The 15,110-nt window shown below is 40.5% G+C and overlaps 1 protein-coding gene across 1 annotated transcript in view; it reads right to left on the reverse strand.

Annotated features, from left to right (window-relative positions):
* The window catches only part of STAB1 (stabilin 1), a 105,589-nt gene that overhangs the window by 24,392 nt on the left and 66,087 nt on the right, over positions 1–15,110 (reverse strand). Inside the window, exons 40-51 of the mRNA XM_063292860.1 lie at positions 13,515–13,560; positions 12,713–12,792; positions 11,754–11,879; positions 11,006–11,079; positions 9,257–9,328; positions 7,994–8,110; positions 7,091–7,138; positions 5,818–5,901; positions 4,108–4,254; positions 3,733–3,870; positions 2,980–3,039; positions 472–648 (exon numbers count right to left, since the gene is read on the reverse strand). Of these exons, the coding sequence (XP_063148930.1) occupies positions 472–648; positions 2,980–3,039; positions 3,733–3,870; positions 4,108–4,254; positions 5,818–5,901; positions 7,091–7,138; positions 7,994–8,110; positions 9,257–9,328; positions 11,006–11,079; positions 11,754–11,879; positions 12,713–12,792; positions 13,515–13,560 (1,169 nt within the window). The remainder of the gene's footprint in view (positions 1–471; positions 649–2,979; positions 3,040–3,732; positions 3,871–4,107; positions 4,255–5,817; positions 5,902–7,090; positions 7,139–7,993; positions 8,111–9,256; positions 9,329–11,005; positions 11,080–11,753; positions 11,880–12,712; positions 12,793–13,514; positions 13,561–15,110) is intronic.

Here is a 15,110-nt window from a genome sequence, read left to right on the forward strand (position 1 = left end):
GGTTTTATATTTTTTATATGCTTTTCTCATTTTAATATGGTAAACTGCCCAGAGTCATATATTTGAGACAGGAAGCCATCTAAATCTATACATCTGATAGAGAGAGAGAGAGATGGAATAACTTACAGTTTAGTAACTCATTGTCAGAATGAAAAAGCATTTCTAATGCAACTGTATATCAGTTCTCTAAGGTTTTCTTTTTCTTTTTAAATTTTCCTAATTACAATAACACATTGTAGTCAGCTTCAGCACATCTCCAAGGAATAAGCAAGCTTTGGCCAGTAGCAGGTTCCCTCCCACAGTCAGATTTTGGTCCCGTCAATTAAAATGTTGGTTAAGCAATTTACTCATTAAATCAAAAACAATTTCTAGTCAGGTTTAAAAAGACCTGAAAAGGAGGTGGGTTTTCTGCCAAGCTGAGTTCAGCAGAGCTTCTTTAGAAAGCTTCCGTTGTTTCAATCCAGGGTTTACCTTTGTGTCCCGGATCATGTGCCCTTTGAGATAAGCAGCCAGTTTGCTCCTGTGGTCTTTATGATACAGCCATTTTTGCATCTCAACAGGAAGAGAATTAAAAGCTGCATCCGTTGGCCACAGCATGGTAAATGGCTGATGAAAGGTATTATTGACCAGATTAAGAAGTCCTGCTTCCTGCACAGAGACACAGAACAGAAAAATATTATGATACCACAAAGCTAAGAGAATTCACAAACCGCTCCGCTGGTCGGAAAAAACAAAAGCCTCAGTCTTGCAGAGACAGGAGAGCTGCATCAAAAGCTATAAGGTTTATACGGAAAGAAGTTCCATGCCATCCAGTGGAACGTATTTGAGAAGACTGGGAGTTCAATTACTCCCAAGTACTCCTGAGCAAACCATTTTTGAAGGTTTGTGGGGGATGAGATATAAGTGGCACAACAGATGCCTGATGCCTCAAGCCTTTCAGGCTTTACAAAATTTCCTACTTTCCCCAAAGCAGGCTCCCTTTGTGACATAACCCTGTCCATTTTCGAAATGTGGATTTTGATATGCTATGCAACACTTAGCACAGCCCTCAAGCCAATGGAAGCTGTGCAGGGATAGGGACCTACCGTGGCCCAAAATCAGGAAATCTGGTAGCCCCTTCTTGACTAGCAAAGTTTTTGTGCATCTGATGAAACAAGCTGCAGCTCACAAAAGCGTCCGCCTTTTAATAAAATGTGTTAGTCTAAAAAAGTGCTACCATGCTCCTCCTGATTTTTGGTGTGCTTAATAGTAACTGATGCTGATGTCAGTTGCATCAATTCATGCTGTGATTATTTTATGGCTGCCTATACTTTATGGGATGTATACAGCAATTTTGAAAGCCTGGCTGCAAAATGGAAGAATGATAATAAATAAATACATAAATAAATAGGCAATGATCCTGTAAATACGTAAAGGGGAAGGGCATGTTTGAAGAAAATTACACCCACCCACACCCATTTGATACGTAGAAACCAGAACTTCAAAGAATGGTTGTTTCTTGGGGAGAAAAGTTTTTTGCTTTTGCTATTGGCAGAACATTGGGATTTGGGAGCCTTTCCAACCTATTGCAAATCACCCAAACATCTACCAGTAGGTTCCAATCTACTTTCTGCCCACCCTTAGGATGGGTTTAGGGTCTTGAAAGATTCTTGGGGGAACATTATCAGCTATGAAGGCTTTCGAGTTCCATGTTTCAGCAATGGGTCCAGAAAGAGTTCTGCAAGGAACAGGTATTCGTTGGGAGAGTTGAATTCATCAGGAGACCTTGTGAGCGGATGCACTCCTGAGCAAGAGCAGAGTGCTGAAAGAATTCTAAGGAGATAGAAGAATGTCTCATTAAGAATAAAATGCTCATAATATAGTTGTCTTGGATGCAGCCCAGCCATCAATTAACGTTAGCACACATTCATTGTCTCTGAAGTCAAGAGTAGATTTACTAAGATATACATGAGGGTAGAAAAGCTTCACTTTTGTCTAAACTACGTCCTGAGAAGAGGGAAGTACAAGAGAAAAAGAGAGACAAGAAGTTCCCTGTTTCTGTTACACAGACAGGCTCTCTTAAGTTACAATAAGCCAAGTGAGACAGGACAGCATGTGAAGATCCTCCCCCATCTATTTCTCTGGGTTTGCCCACGTGGCCAAATAGCTGATATGTGCACAGAGATTATACCATCTCCAACAGTCCTTATGTCTATAGCCTGTGAGTGCAGACAATGTGCTTTCTCAGTTCAGAGCTGAATTCTTTTAAAAGTTAAACCATTGTCTCAGAATTCAAACCCCACTCCTGAAATTCACGTTTAACTAAATTTGAAAATTAAGTATTTTTTTGTATTTCTTGACATATGGGTTTTATTATGAACTTGACTAGATGGCAATGGGACGCGGTGGCGCTGCGGGTTAAACCGCTGAGCTGCCGATCGGAAGGTCGGCGGTTCGAAACCGCGCGGCGGGGTGAGCTCCCGTTGCTCGTCCCAGCTTCTGCACACCAAGCAGTTCGAAAACATGCAAATGTGAGTAGATTAATTGGTACCGCTTTGGCGGGAAGGTAACGGCGTTCCGTGAGTCATGCTGGCCACATGACCCGGAAGTGTCTATGACAACGCTGGCTCCAAGGCTTTGAAACGGAGATGAGCACCGCCCCCTAGAGTCGGACACGACTGGACTTTACGTCGAGGGAAACCTTTACCTTTACCTGACTAGATGGCAGCACATAGCCAACTTTGACTATCCTTAAAAAGCTAAGCAGGTGATGGTTAAGATTTGGGTGTGAGACTGCTAGGAAATTGCAGGGCTCTAAGCTAGATTTGGAAGTTTAAAAAAAATTGGAAGAAGATAACAGCAAGCCACTTCCATACCCTTGTCAAGAAAAAAGTTACATGACTGTGTCCATGAAATCACCAATAGTCAAGCTCATCTCAGGGAAGACTTCACTTACGTTTCATTTTATGTACTGAAACTTAAAGAGAATAGTTCTATTACCCTTAGTAGTCTGCTGTAAGTTTTGTATCCATAAGCCTCTGCAACCTCTGTAATGGTTTTCTGGAAAGCAATCAGTCAGAAAAAGTTGCTGTTAGAATTGCAATTCCGGAGCCTGATCAGAAAAGCATCACATCCACTTGTGGTGTGGTGTGTGGAAAAGATGTGGCCTAATCGTTACATCTAACATTGGAACAACCTGCCTCTTTTCCCATTTTTGGCAATCTGAAGTGTGCACGTGCAGTAGTAATAGAGGTGACATTATCGCCTTATATCATGTATATTCTGTAAAACACAAGGGATAGGATTCCTTGCAATAGCCCTGAACCAAGGCTAATGGCACAATCCTTGCACAGCAATTCTGAAATAAATTCAGTGGCAGATAACTCTGGGCGACACTGCAGTCCTAACAGATTTTACTCCAGTTATACAGCTAGTACAGAAGAGACACAAAAATAGATCAGAGGCAGATCATTACACTTCTGAAATATCCAAACTGTACGTGCACCCAGGCACGGACACTCAAACAAAACAGAAATATATGCAATCATGTAAAATGAATCTACGGCTCAGCAGCATCCTACTAAGTGGATGGTTAGTGTTTAAAACATCCAACTCAGAACTGAGTATAAGAAATTATGAGCCATTAAAAGCCATGATTATCTCCAATAACATCTAGTTTTACAGTACCTTCAAGACTAGCACATTCATTATGGCTTCTTTCACCTTTTCTGGAGTGTTTTATTTTAGACATACCTGGGATATGTTGCATGAAATGTTGTGATGCTGCAAGACATATGGTGTTAAGATCCTGTCAATAAAATGTATGACTCCATTCTCTCCAGTAATGTCACTTTCAATTATCTTCGCCTCGTCATTTAAGTACACACTGTCCTGAGAGGGGAAAAAGGGGGGCATAGAATATATTTCCAGCATCTTTGAAAACAGACTGTTTTATCAAAATACTTTTTCTTCTTGAAGGATCATCATTGGCTAAAAAATAACCCAGTTCCATGGAAAGTAAAAAACTGATAGGACACAGTTACAGTATATAAAGTTTTTCTTAGCTGTGCAGCAAAGGTTTTTAAGACTAAGATGGAAAGGGGACAGGACAATGACAGTTACACACACCTCTTTCATGGAAACTCTTATTTTGTGACCAGATAAAGCTGTTATAGAATCCAGTGATTCCAGGTCATCTGATAGGAGCTCCTGACAGCTGACTATGTGATAGCGAAGCAGTTCTTTGATGCAGCCACCTTTTTCCCATTCTGAAAACTAAAGAAAAATGGTTGTACAAGGCAAACACAGGTTCAGCCCTTTCTGTTGAGGTGTCTGAAATGAAGGTACCCTCTGATATGACAGTAATACAACATTAATGTCATTTATTCCATCTATTTCCATTATCTACTGCAATAGAAAATTGCTAAAACTTGGTTCTCATGATCTATTTGCCATTCTAAAAATGTAGAACTGTTGGGCATTGGCATACACATATCAACCAGTTACATCATAACCATCAATATGGGTAGGGAAAACTGAACCACAACCAAAATTCAGTTCAATAGGAAGCATTCATTCATTCATTCATTTATAAAATTTCTTTGTGCACCCATCTTAAAGCACAACTCTTGGTGGATTACAACAACAATAAAACTACAAACCATAAAACCAAAAACCTAAAAACTTGGTTCCTCGATTAATGTCCTAGGATACCCCAACAACCATCCATAGGCTTCTGTCACTCTACCTCAGTGCCAGGTCTTGATGGCCTTCTGGAAGGCTAAAAGGGTGGGGGGGCTTCTGGATCACCAAGGGTAGGGTGTTCCACAAGGTAGGGGCAGCTGTGGAAAAGGCACACTTCCTAAGTTCCACTAAATGACAGCATATCAGGGAAGGGACCTGAGCATACCTACTCTATTTGATCTGGTGGGATGGGCAGATACTCTTAGGGAGAGGTGGTCCCTCAAATAACCTGGTCCTGTGCCATGTAGGGCTTTAAAGGTGATAACCAGCACCTTGAGTTGCACTCAGAAGGAAATGGGGAGCTAGTGCAGCTCGCGCAACAGGGGCATAACATGGGCAAACCTAGGGGCTCCAAACATTGCACGTAGGACCAGTTGTAGCTTCCAGGTGGTCTTCAAGGGCAGCTTCATGCAAAGCGCATTGCAGTAGTCCAAACAGGAAGGGACTAAGGCATGAGTGCCCATGAGCAGGATGTTCCTGGTCCAGGAAAGCGTGCAACTGGCACACAAGATAAATCTGTGCAAAGGGCCCCCTAGCCACAACTGCCACCTGCTCCTCAAGCAGGAGCCGTGAGTCTAGGAGGACCCCCAAATTGTGCACCAGCTCAGTCTGGGGAAGTGCAACTCCATCCAGTGTTAAAGATGACGTATCGCCAGATCCTTGGGAATGGGTCAGAAACCCAAAACCACTCTGTCTTGCCAGAGTTGAGTTGAAGTCAGTTCCTCCCCATCCAGACCCACACAGCTTCCAGGTCAGCACTGCAACAGCATCATTGGCCCAGCCCAGGGTAGAGATGTATAACTGGGTATCATCAGTGTACTGATGATACTGCACCCCATGCTGTCAAATGAGCTCATCCAGTGGTTTCATGTAGATGTTAAAAAGGAGAGTTCAAGTTTAGTGTAAGACATATATTTGGAAGCAAAGTCAGGAAAAAAAAAATATGTTTAGCTGAAGCAAGGATTTCCCTAGAGATTTATCCCTCTTTAAGGTTCTCTTAATGAACTCTTCTTTTATATTAAACAAATTTCAAAGAAGTGCAATGGATCAAGCCACTGCTTGGTTTTCAAATGCCACCTTCAACAGGCTGCTTACTGTGGTTTCTTTCAGTAGATAATGAGCATGTGGAACGAAAATGGTGTAAGGTCCATTCCCCAACATCTCCATAATTCCATGCACCTACAGCACAGGGAGAAGTCCAGGGATTAATATAAATACCAAACAGAAGTTATAATGTACAGAAAAAGTATTTCTCTGACCCTTGGATTCAGAGAAATTCCAATCAACTCTTGGCAATGCGCTGCAGGAGCTGGAAGATGTAACGTAATCTTGGGCTGTATCAACAGGGTTACAATGTCAAGGTCACAGGAAATGATAGTTCTGCTCTATGCTGCATCAGTACCACTGCTCTTAGGATACCATGTTGGTTTTGGTTGCTAGCTGAGGAATTGGAAAGAGTGCAGAGAAGAGTGAGAAGGGAAAAGCTTGGAAGCTAAATCCAATTGAGAATAGTTAAAGAAACTGGGTATGTTTAGGCTAAGAGAAGGCTAAGGAGAGACATAAAAGTCTTCTAATATTTCTAGGGCTATTACAGGGAAGAGGGTGAGGATTTATTTCCCATAACTTCCAAGGATAGAACAAGAACCAGTAAGTGAAAACATTACAGAGGGAGATCTAAATTTGACATAAGAAACAATTTCCTCACTGAGAACTATGAAGCAGTGCCACAGCTTGGTTTTTGAAGTCATGGGTGCTTCATTACTGGTGGTTAAAAAAAAAAAGATTTGACAGACATTTGTCTGGGATTGTATGAGGATTCCTGCCCTCAGCAGTAGGTCAGGCCTGAAGACCTTCAAGGTCCCTTTCAACCTGATAATTCTATGAACTCTGCACCCATCATGGAAAATTTCCTCATTCCTTTTTTGCTGCAACATTTTTCTCTTCATCCTTTTATTTATTTTATTAATTCCATTCCACCCTTTTTTGTCATTGAGTCTTCAAGACAATTAACAGCATTAAGCAAGAAATTCAAAATATAAAATACAAAAGCCACAGATACAAAAATTGTCCACATATAAAGTCCTGGCTAAAGACATGGGTCTTAACTCCTCCACTAAATGCAGAAATAGGAACCAAACTCAAAAAACACCAGAGAAGACCCTTTTGGTAGGTTGAGGGACTCTCTAGAATGACATAGATCAGCCTTCTCCAATCTAATGCTTTCCAGATGTTCTGGTCTATATCTCTAACTTGGTTGGGCACCAGGCGAGGGAAGGCTGTCATAGAGTAGAGTTGCAGGAATAGTACAAGGAACCTTCTGGATCCCACCCTAGCTTTTTTACAGCATAGGAATCCTTCTGATACCTACCTGGATATAATGGCCAAATTTAGAGGCAGCTGGTCTTCCAATAAGTTCCTAAGGTAGGAAGGAAGGAAGGAAGGAAGGAAGGAAGGAAGGAAGGAAGGAAGGAAGGAAGGAAGGAAGGAAGGAAGGAAGGAAGGAAGGAAGTAAAAATGTTCACATTAACAAGAAGTCTTTTCAAAATCTTAGGAACTATGTGCATAAAATAATTCATAATAAAAGGCTTCTCCTACTGCAATTGCAGAAATGAGAATTGCTTGTGAAAACTCTCCCATTGCAACACTGTAATAGAGAGGGAAAAGCAGATTTGATATGTCAGGCTTTGAGCCATACATTCTGGCTGGAATCTTCTTTTGGACTTGAACTGGTTGGCCAGAGAATTAATGAAGGCATAGATGCAGTGATACCTGGCAACCAAATGCAGTGGCCAGATTGATCTTGCCATTGACACTGAATCAAGTCTTCCACATGCCCCAAGAAACTTGGAAGCCGATTCCATCACTTTTCATGTACATGAACATAATTGATTAATTTTGGATTATTAATTACAACAATCACATTTGAACAATTCAGGATAGGAGTTAGGTCCTTACCAATGAACTCCCCAGATAGCATCCATGAAAACACCTTTGCTTTACATTTTCTTTCAAATGACAGTTCAACTGACTTACAACCTAATTAGAAATCTCCATATTACTATTTTTTAATTCATGGGACCTTTTGTAAGTACCTTTTTTTGCAACATTTTCCAACTATGTTGCTGATGTTAGATTGCTTTTTCAGTACTGCAGTACTGTTGCCAGCCCAAATTTGGGGAATGTTAAGAAGGAAGTTTTACACTGCTGTCCTAGGATTTGGGGATGGATGCTCACAAATAAATTCTGCAAGTTTTAGTAACATATCTCTTACCTGCCATACAGTCTTTATGCATGTGAAACCATCACCAGTCCCCCATAAACAAACGCATGTTCGATTCCCATTCTGAGTTTTAAGGCACAGCGCTAGCGGACTGCAGCCGCCGTTGTTCTGATCAAGAAAATCAAGAGCACATGCATCAGCCAGTAAACTGGAGCGATGGTCAGGGGGTATGAACCCCTCCTTTAGGCATAACTTCTCTGACCCTTCTCAAAACTTAGCTGTCGGGGGGGGGCAAGTCCCTCTCATTTTCACATAGGGAGCCATCAACAGCTTTTGGGAAATGGAAAGCAGCCATTTCAGTGAAGGCAATTGAATACAGAAGACTCAATACCATTCCTTAAAGTTCCCCATGAAACTTTAATTTCCTGTCATTAAAAGACTGTAAAAGAGAGAGGTGCCCCAGTGCAATTCACCTGCCACCTATCTCTTTTAAGCTCTTTTAATGACATGAAATTAAAGTTATCTGCTTAGTGGATATAGCTTTGTTATTTGTGAAAAATGCTTTCATTATTTCTTATTAGTTGTGATTTACGTGAACAGTTTCCTTATGCTATTCTTTTCCCATCTAGGGTTACTGGGCATGAGAACCAGCCCCACAATCCCCATCATGAAATTAATACCTCCAAGCTGAAAGCCAAAATACTGCTAGACTACCTTAATGCAATGAGTGTTTACTTTAATCAACAATAATGGTTTATTGACTAATACACAATTAACTGAGTCCACTAAACATGCTAAGCTGTAAACTATGGTTTACAAACTATGCTGGTTGAATTAACACATTAAGCCAAATCCAAACAAAGCACAGTATGGTTTAGTTAAATGGATACTCCCCTCCTGCCTTATGCAATTTATTACTGAAAGCTTTTAAGGACTACCAAATAACCAGGGTTAGGCAATATGGTACCTGTAGTACCATGGTACACATAAATGTTTTTAGATGGTAGCTGCAGGACCTTAAAATAAACAAAATAATATTTTTTAAAACATGGCAGAAATGTCACAAGATTGTCTCTCAAAATCTTGTAAGATTCTGGGTAACAATGCCAGATGACTTTAGTGAACTCCTGATATTTTGGGTGTTTAAAGAAAAAGAGTTCATGTTTATGTTGGGACCTGCACCAGGACCACACTTGTGACCATCAGTGAGAATCCCATCGTTATCAAAACTCCTGTCAGATTAGTATGGTTCGCTTTTTTTAAACATGAAAACTGGCATTCAGGAGATCTTACAAAGAAAGGACATCAACAAACCATGCATGGATCAGTATATTCGCATTTATTAATTCCATCACCAGTGAAGGAGGGAGGACAGCCACAGGAAACCTGGGAGAAATAAAAACAACAGCACATATTTCACATTCAGAACTGCAAACAGAGGGACACAAAGCACAGGTCGTCGTCTGCCGCAACAATAAACATAGCAGATACTTGCCCCTTTGCTGTTCTGTCTATTTCTGCTACTGTGAAACAGAGGAAGTTTGTGCTACATATGCAGACACTGCAGCTGCTGCGTTTCCCAGCAAGAAACAGTGCCAAAAGCTGTGAGGGCACAATCACTAATAGCCACACTGCAAATGAGTGAGCCCTGTGCTTTTTAAGCCATTGGACATTCCTGCTGGGGGAGCAGAACAGTGAGGACACCCCTGCCACACTTTACTGTGAGCGTGTGGAGGATGGCCTCCAGGCAGGTATATCATCCAGACTGCCTATCCCTTGGCATCACTGGTGCATAGATCCTATACCTACATGGGGTTCTTTCAGTTCTGGACTGCTGAATGGGAAGGAGAGGGAACCTCTCTCCATCAATCTGAAATCAGTCTGGTCCACCCAAACTGCACCCCTCATCAGCAAAGAGATGAAGCAGATGGCAAGAAGGATGCACAGCATACAGGCTATGATAGAAATGCTGCTGCTGCAGCTGCCTCAGCAGTGCCCATTCAGGCTGATGACTCAGCTGCCCCCAGTGAAGAAAGCCAGACACGTTGGCTTTGTTGTAGAGGCCAACTCTACAACAGAAACCCTGGTGCCACCTGGATCTTTATAACTGCGTGCAGGGATGTTCGTGGGGGTATCCATTGGGGTGGGGGTGGTATTGCAATGAACTTTAAAAAAAAAGACTTTGATCACATGTTTGAAGCTGCCATCTTCACTTTTTTTGGTCTCCCCTTGTGGACACCCGAACTGTGTGATTAAGAACAAGCAACGCAATCCTTCCTCCACTTCTTTAAGAATCAGCCCTGTTAAACTCATGCCCAAAAGACACATATGAGACAGTTCTGAGACTCATCCCTGCAATCTTAAGGGAGTCAAAAAAAACCCCAAAACCAGTCAAGACAGAGGAAGAAGCAGAATAAAACTAATTGTTTGGGGCCCGCTGTGCATGCTTAATATATAGTTCAAGACAGTCTAAGAGAACTTGCTGTATCAAAATCCTAGCACAATTTATACAAGTTAAGGGATTTCCTGCAGCCTTTTGTACATGTGTGTGTGTGGGGGGGGGGGTGTTTCAGATTATTGTTGTTGGTATCATTGCTTTTTTCACATGGGGGTTTAGAGTTTATTACAAATCTTTTATTAAGTATGCATTCACAGTTTTTACATACCAAAGCAATCAACATTAAGAGTATGCAATATACACTGAATATGATATAATAAGCTTACATTATGTAATAAATATAAAAATGATAAAAACAGTAAAAATGATTGAAACCAGCACCTAATAAAGAAACCATAAAATTGTATTTTGGAATCAAGGATTGGCTCGGGCAAAGAGAAAGATTTACCTGTCCCATAAAAACAGGAAACAGAACAACTCATTCCAAGCAGAAGAAATGAAGCGCTCAACAACTTTATTTAGCTAAGGCTAAATTACAAATATATGGGGCAAGATAGGAAACAAACATGGGTAGTTCAATATTAAACGATAGAGTCTCTACTGTTTTTCTTTGTAAATGTATTATTAGTAAACTTCAAAAGAGGGTAAGATAAAATTTTGCTTACCAAACCTGGTCCTGTTTTAATACACACTGCATTTTGGTGGCATCCTCCATTGTTTTCTAAGCACCGATCCAGTTCTATACATAGAAGAAATGCACATTACCTCAGATTGCTTCCACTGAAAAATATGGCTATGTAACCAAACAAAGTCTCAGAAGATATGAATAGATGGACAGCCAATTAACTTATGTAAGTGCAATGAGCAAGGGTAAGCCAGAACCTGTTTTTGACCTTCCTAAATGGCCCAAATGTTCCTAGTGAAAATTCATCATTGATTAGAGAGAAACAATATGAATGTATGGGAGAAAACTTCCAAGCAGTTTTTACCATCCCAAGTGGAGCTTTCATACCTGTTGCAAGTGTAGCCCACCCACATATGGAGCAAACAATGGCATTCCTTCAAAGGGCAACCATTGTAGGCTGCCATCATAGCTGATGGAGCATCCTCTTCCCCATTGCTCAGCGATCAGGTCCACAGTATTTTGCCATCTGCCCAGCTTAGGGTGAAGTAGCCAGCTGCATATGCATTTCAAGAAAGCAGTGACTGCCTGGGCTAGTGGAAAACGCACCCTCTCTGCAAGAGGAATAGTGCCATCCCCTTTTATCATGCCTTTAATGTTTCATCCCCTTTATGCCATCTATTTGTCTGGGTTCAGGTCTACCCAGATATTCACTTTTGTGCAGAAGAAAAAAAATATTTTAAAGCTAAATCACCCATCATTCCACCCGCTTTGAACTGTACGATGCTCACCCTGGCATAAAGTCCCATCTCCCGTATAGCCTTCTTTGCAAGTGCAGATGCTTTTGCCCGGTCCTTTTTTGGTACAGTTGGCATATATGGAACAGCCACCATTATCCACAGCACAGGGGTCTATTTCTGAATTGTCAGAGAAAAAGAGGTTGGGCTAGAATATAAAACAATTTAGCACAGATACCGCAGGTACATTCACGAACACTTGAGGACCTTTGTCAAGACTGTGACTTTAATCTTCACTTTCCTTCAGTGAATCCCCACTTATGATGCAGGACGCTTTTGCCTCCCCTCCACAACCCCCAGGACCCTGCACATCTGCTCTTGGGTTTACAGGAATGGTGTGGTGGAACTACAGTGGAATATGGTGGGTAGGGCTCATGTGGGATATAGTGTGGGAAGAGTGTTAGAGAAGTATGCATTGCAAAGAAGAGTTGGGAGAATTCTGTCTGCTCCCTGACCTGACTGGAAGAGCAGGTAAGGATTTCAAGCCTTTGTTTTCCCCAGATGTGGCCTTCCTCAACCCAATTGCCAGAGAATATACATCAGGCATCTGCTTTCATGCCCATTTTCTTTAACATGGACCTATAGGAGATTTGTCATGGTTGTAGACAAAAAGGAGTTTCGTAAGATTACATAAGGTTATTCTTCAGTGTAAATACTTACTTTTCTTCAAAAACACTTATTTCTCTTCACCCCACAACTAGCTTTTGAATGTCTGAGCAGAGCCCATAGAAAAGCATCGAACACCACATATGAAATGAGATAAAGCTTCTGTCAGTAATGTTTTTACTTGTTGCAATTCTCAGATGGTGAACATGCGTATGTCAGCAATGCTGTGTGGGTGATTAGTGAAAAATATGATCATTTTAGTTATTATAGGTCTATATCTATGTACTACCTACTATATATATCCCTGTGCTGTTATTTTATCAGGTATGGATTACAAATTGAAATACCTGCACAGGAGGTGCCATTTCCAGAGTATCCAGCAGTACAGGAACAGATGGGTCGAGAAGTAGTGGAGTCATTAATGCAACTGAAGCAGAGTAAGAAGGGATTGGGAATTATATATGAACTCACACACGTGTGTTTATGATGATACTGAGTGTTAGTAGCCTTGTGTTTATTTGGCCGGGATCACATTGCTCCCCTTCTGTCATTTGTCTAAATGTGTGGTTACACAAGAGAGATATTCCACAGGAAGTTCAAGTTATTGATGTACGTTTATTTTAAATGTTCAAAGTGAAATTTTTGCGCCTCTCTTCCTCAGTAAAATATAGAAATGAAAATCAATATAGATTGCTATTAAAAACTATCATCAAGTAAATCATTCTGACACAGGAATTAGTGGCTATGATTATTAATAGGCCCACTAATATCTTTATCAAAATAATTTAGTGGCAATAATTCATCTTCCTTATTTGGATTAGATAAGAAAATGGGTAAATCATGGGAAATGTCATGTCTACTCTTGTTCAGAATGGGGAGATATATTTTGAGAGAGATTTACATTTAAATTAAGCAAGATCTTGATGAACAGAAGCTATCCTTACAAAGATTTTATTCATAAATAACCTCTTCTAACACAGTAATTCCACATTAGAGAATTTAATAACCTGCAAGATCACTTTTAAGGAATAAAGGACAAAATAACACTGAGCCTTAATTAAAAAATCATCTTCCTAGATATATTGTTTTATTGGAAAGAATCATATAGTTTCAAGCACATTTTAAACTTTGTCCTATAATTGTACTTACTTGGCATTTACATCACAAGTACCATTGCAGAGATCAGTTCCAATTTCTGAAAGAGAGCATTGGGTTAGATTATTGTCCAATCTTCAAGCAAAAAAAAAAACACCCCTCTCTCAAATAGTCATGTTCTTTGGCTGTAATGGTATGTGGGAAGGACCTTGGGAGACAGGAGGAAGAGCTGCAGACTGGACAACCAGCATGTAAAAGATATCTCAGCCCACAGAAGGAGAGGAAGTGTGGGAAGCATTTCAGAAGGGATCCTGCCTAGTTTTCTGAAGAATAAAAGGAAAGGAGGGGAGAAATACTTTCAGTCTTGCATTATGATTCTGTTAATGTAACCTTACAATACAGATAGAGTTAGTACTCATGGTGTGCTTTTTGTCTGGACCACCTCAAAGGCGTTCTCAAGGGAGCTAACCAGAGAAATTCAGAGGGGACCAGGATCAGTTCTGGACTTTCACAGCTCAATGTGAAATGTTCATGGCAGGTAGACCAGTGGAGTTTCCCACATACCATTACATTGGCCTTGATTACCCGCCCAACAAGAGGAGCATAATACAGTGAGCCATCATTTGTGGCTCCTAGATGTCTAGGTCTAGAGAAACTGGCTTTTCTGAACTCTGTATACTCAGACAGCAACACTCTGATACAACCCTCACCATCCCTGTGACTCTGAAATCTTTGGAGAGACTGAGATTGACCATACATTCAAATCACTCTTCCTTCAAAAGGTCTCAGGAGAGCTTTGCATGTTGCTGAGACAGCAACAATTCAGAAGAGTTTTAACCATCAACCATTCAATGATGATCTGTCTGAAGTCCTGGAATGAATGTGTCTGGGCACAACCTTTTTCTGACACACTTCTAGAACTGTAAGTGCTAGTGCTTAGAAACAACTTTTTTGTCCTGAGCCAGCCAGGATAGGACACAAAACATGTTTAGCCTTCTTACAATCTGGATATTGGACTGGAACTTGTGCATAGGTATTATGTCAAGTCACCTTGTGTCATACAAAATAGATTTGAGTCTTTATGTAGCAATAATAGCCTACAAGATGGGATATCAAAAACAGCATATTACTATAACTATTACAGTTACTATTAATTTTTATGTCACCAAATTCTGTAAAGGACAGTAGTTTACATAATAAATTACAGTAAATATCTATGCTAAGAAATTAACCCATGTTAATGGGTTGAGGAAACAAACCAAGAAGCTTTCCCAGAAATGAAGTTTGTATGCATACATTATCATGATTGCAATCAGTATCCTTTGAATTTTTACAATTAATTTCTAACAGTGAACTGATCCAGGTTTTAAGATGATTCCATTTTAGAAATAGAAGACAAACACCTCCATTACTGAGGCGGTAATGTCATGGCTTCTTATTATGTTGTACTCTTATTGTGCCAAATCTGGAATGCTCCAAAAAGTAATACTGTAACTCAGCATCTGTCCTAGACAACTACCTTCAACCACTATACAGAGTTCAGAAAATCCAGCAAATGTTCCACTTATCTATCCTACTCAAGGAGAGCATCAGTGGCACTCCATTTACACTGGGTTAATTTAGTTTACCCATCAGAGTCTGGGTGTTCCG

The sequence above is a fragment of the Candoia aspera genome, chromosome 2 (assembly GCF_035149785.1).
Source record: "Candoia aspera isolate rCanAsp1 chromosome 2, rCanAsp1.hap2, whole genome shotgun sequence".
NCBI classification, from domain to species: Eukaryota; Metazoa; Chordata; class Lepidosauria; order Squamata; family Boidae; genus Candoia; species Candoia aspera.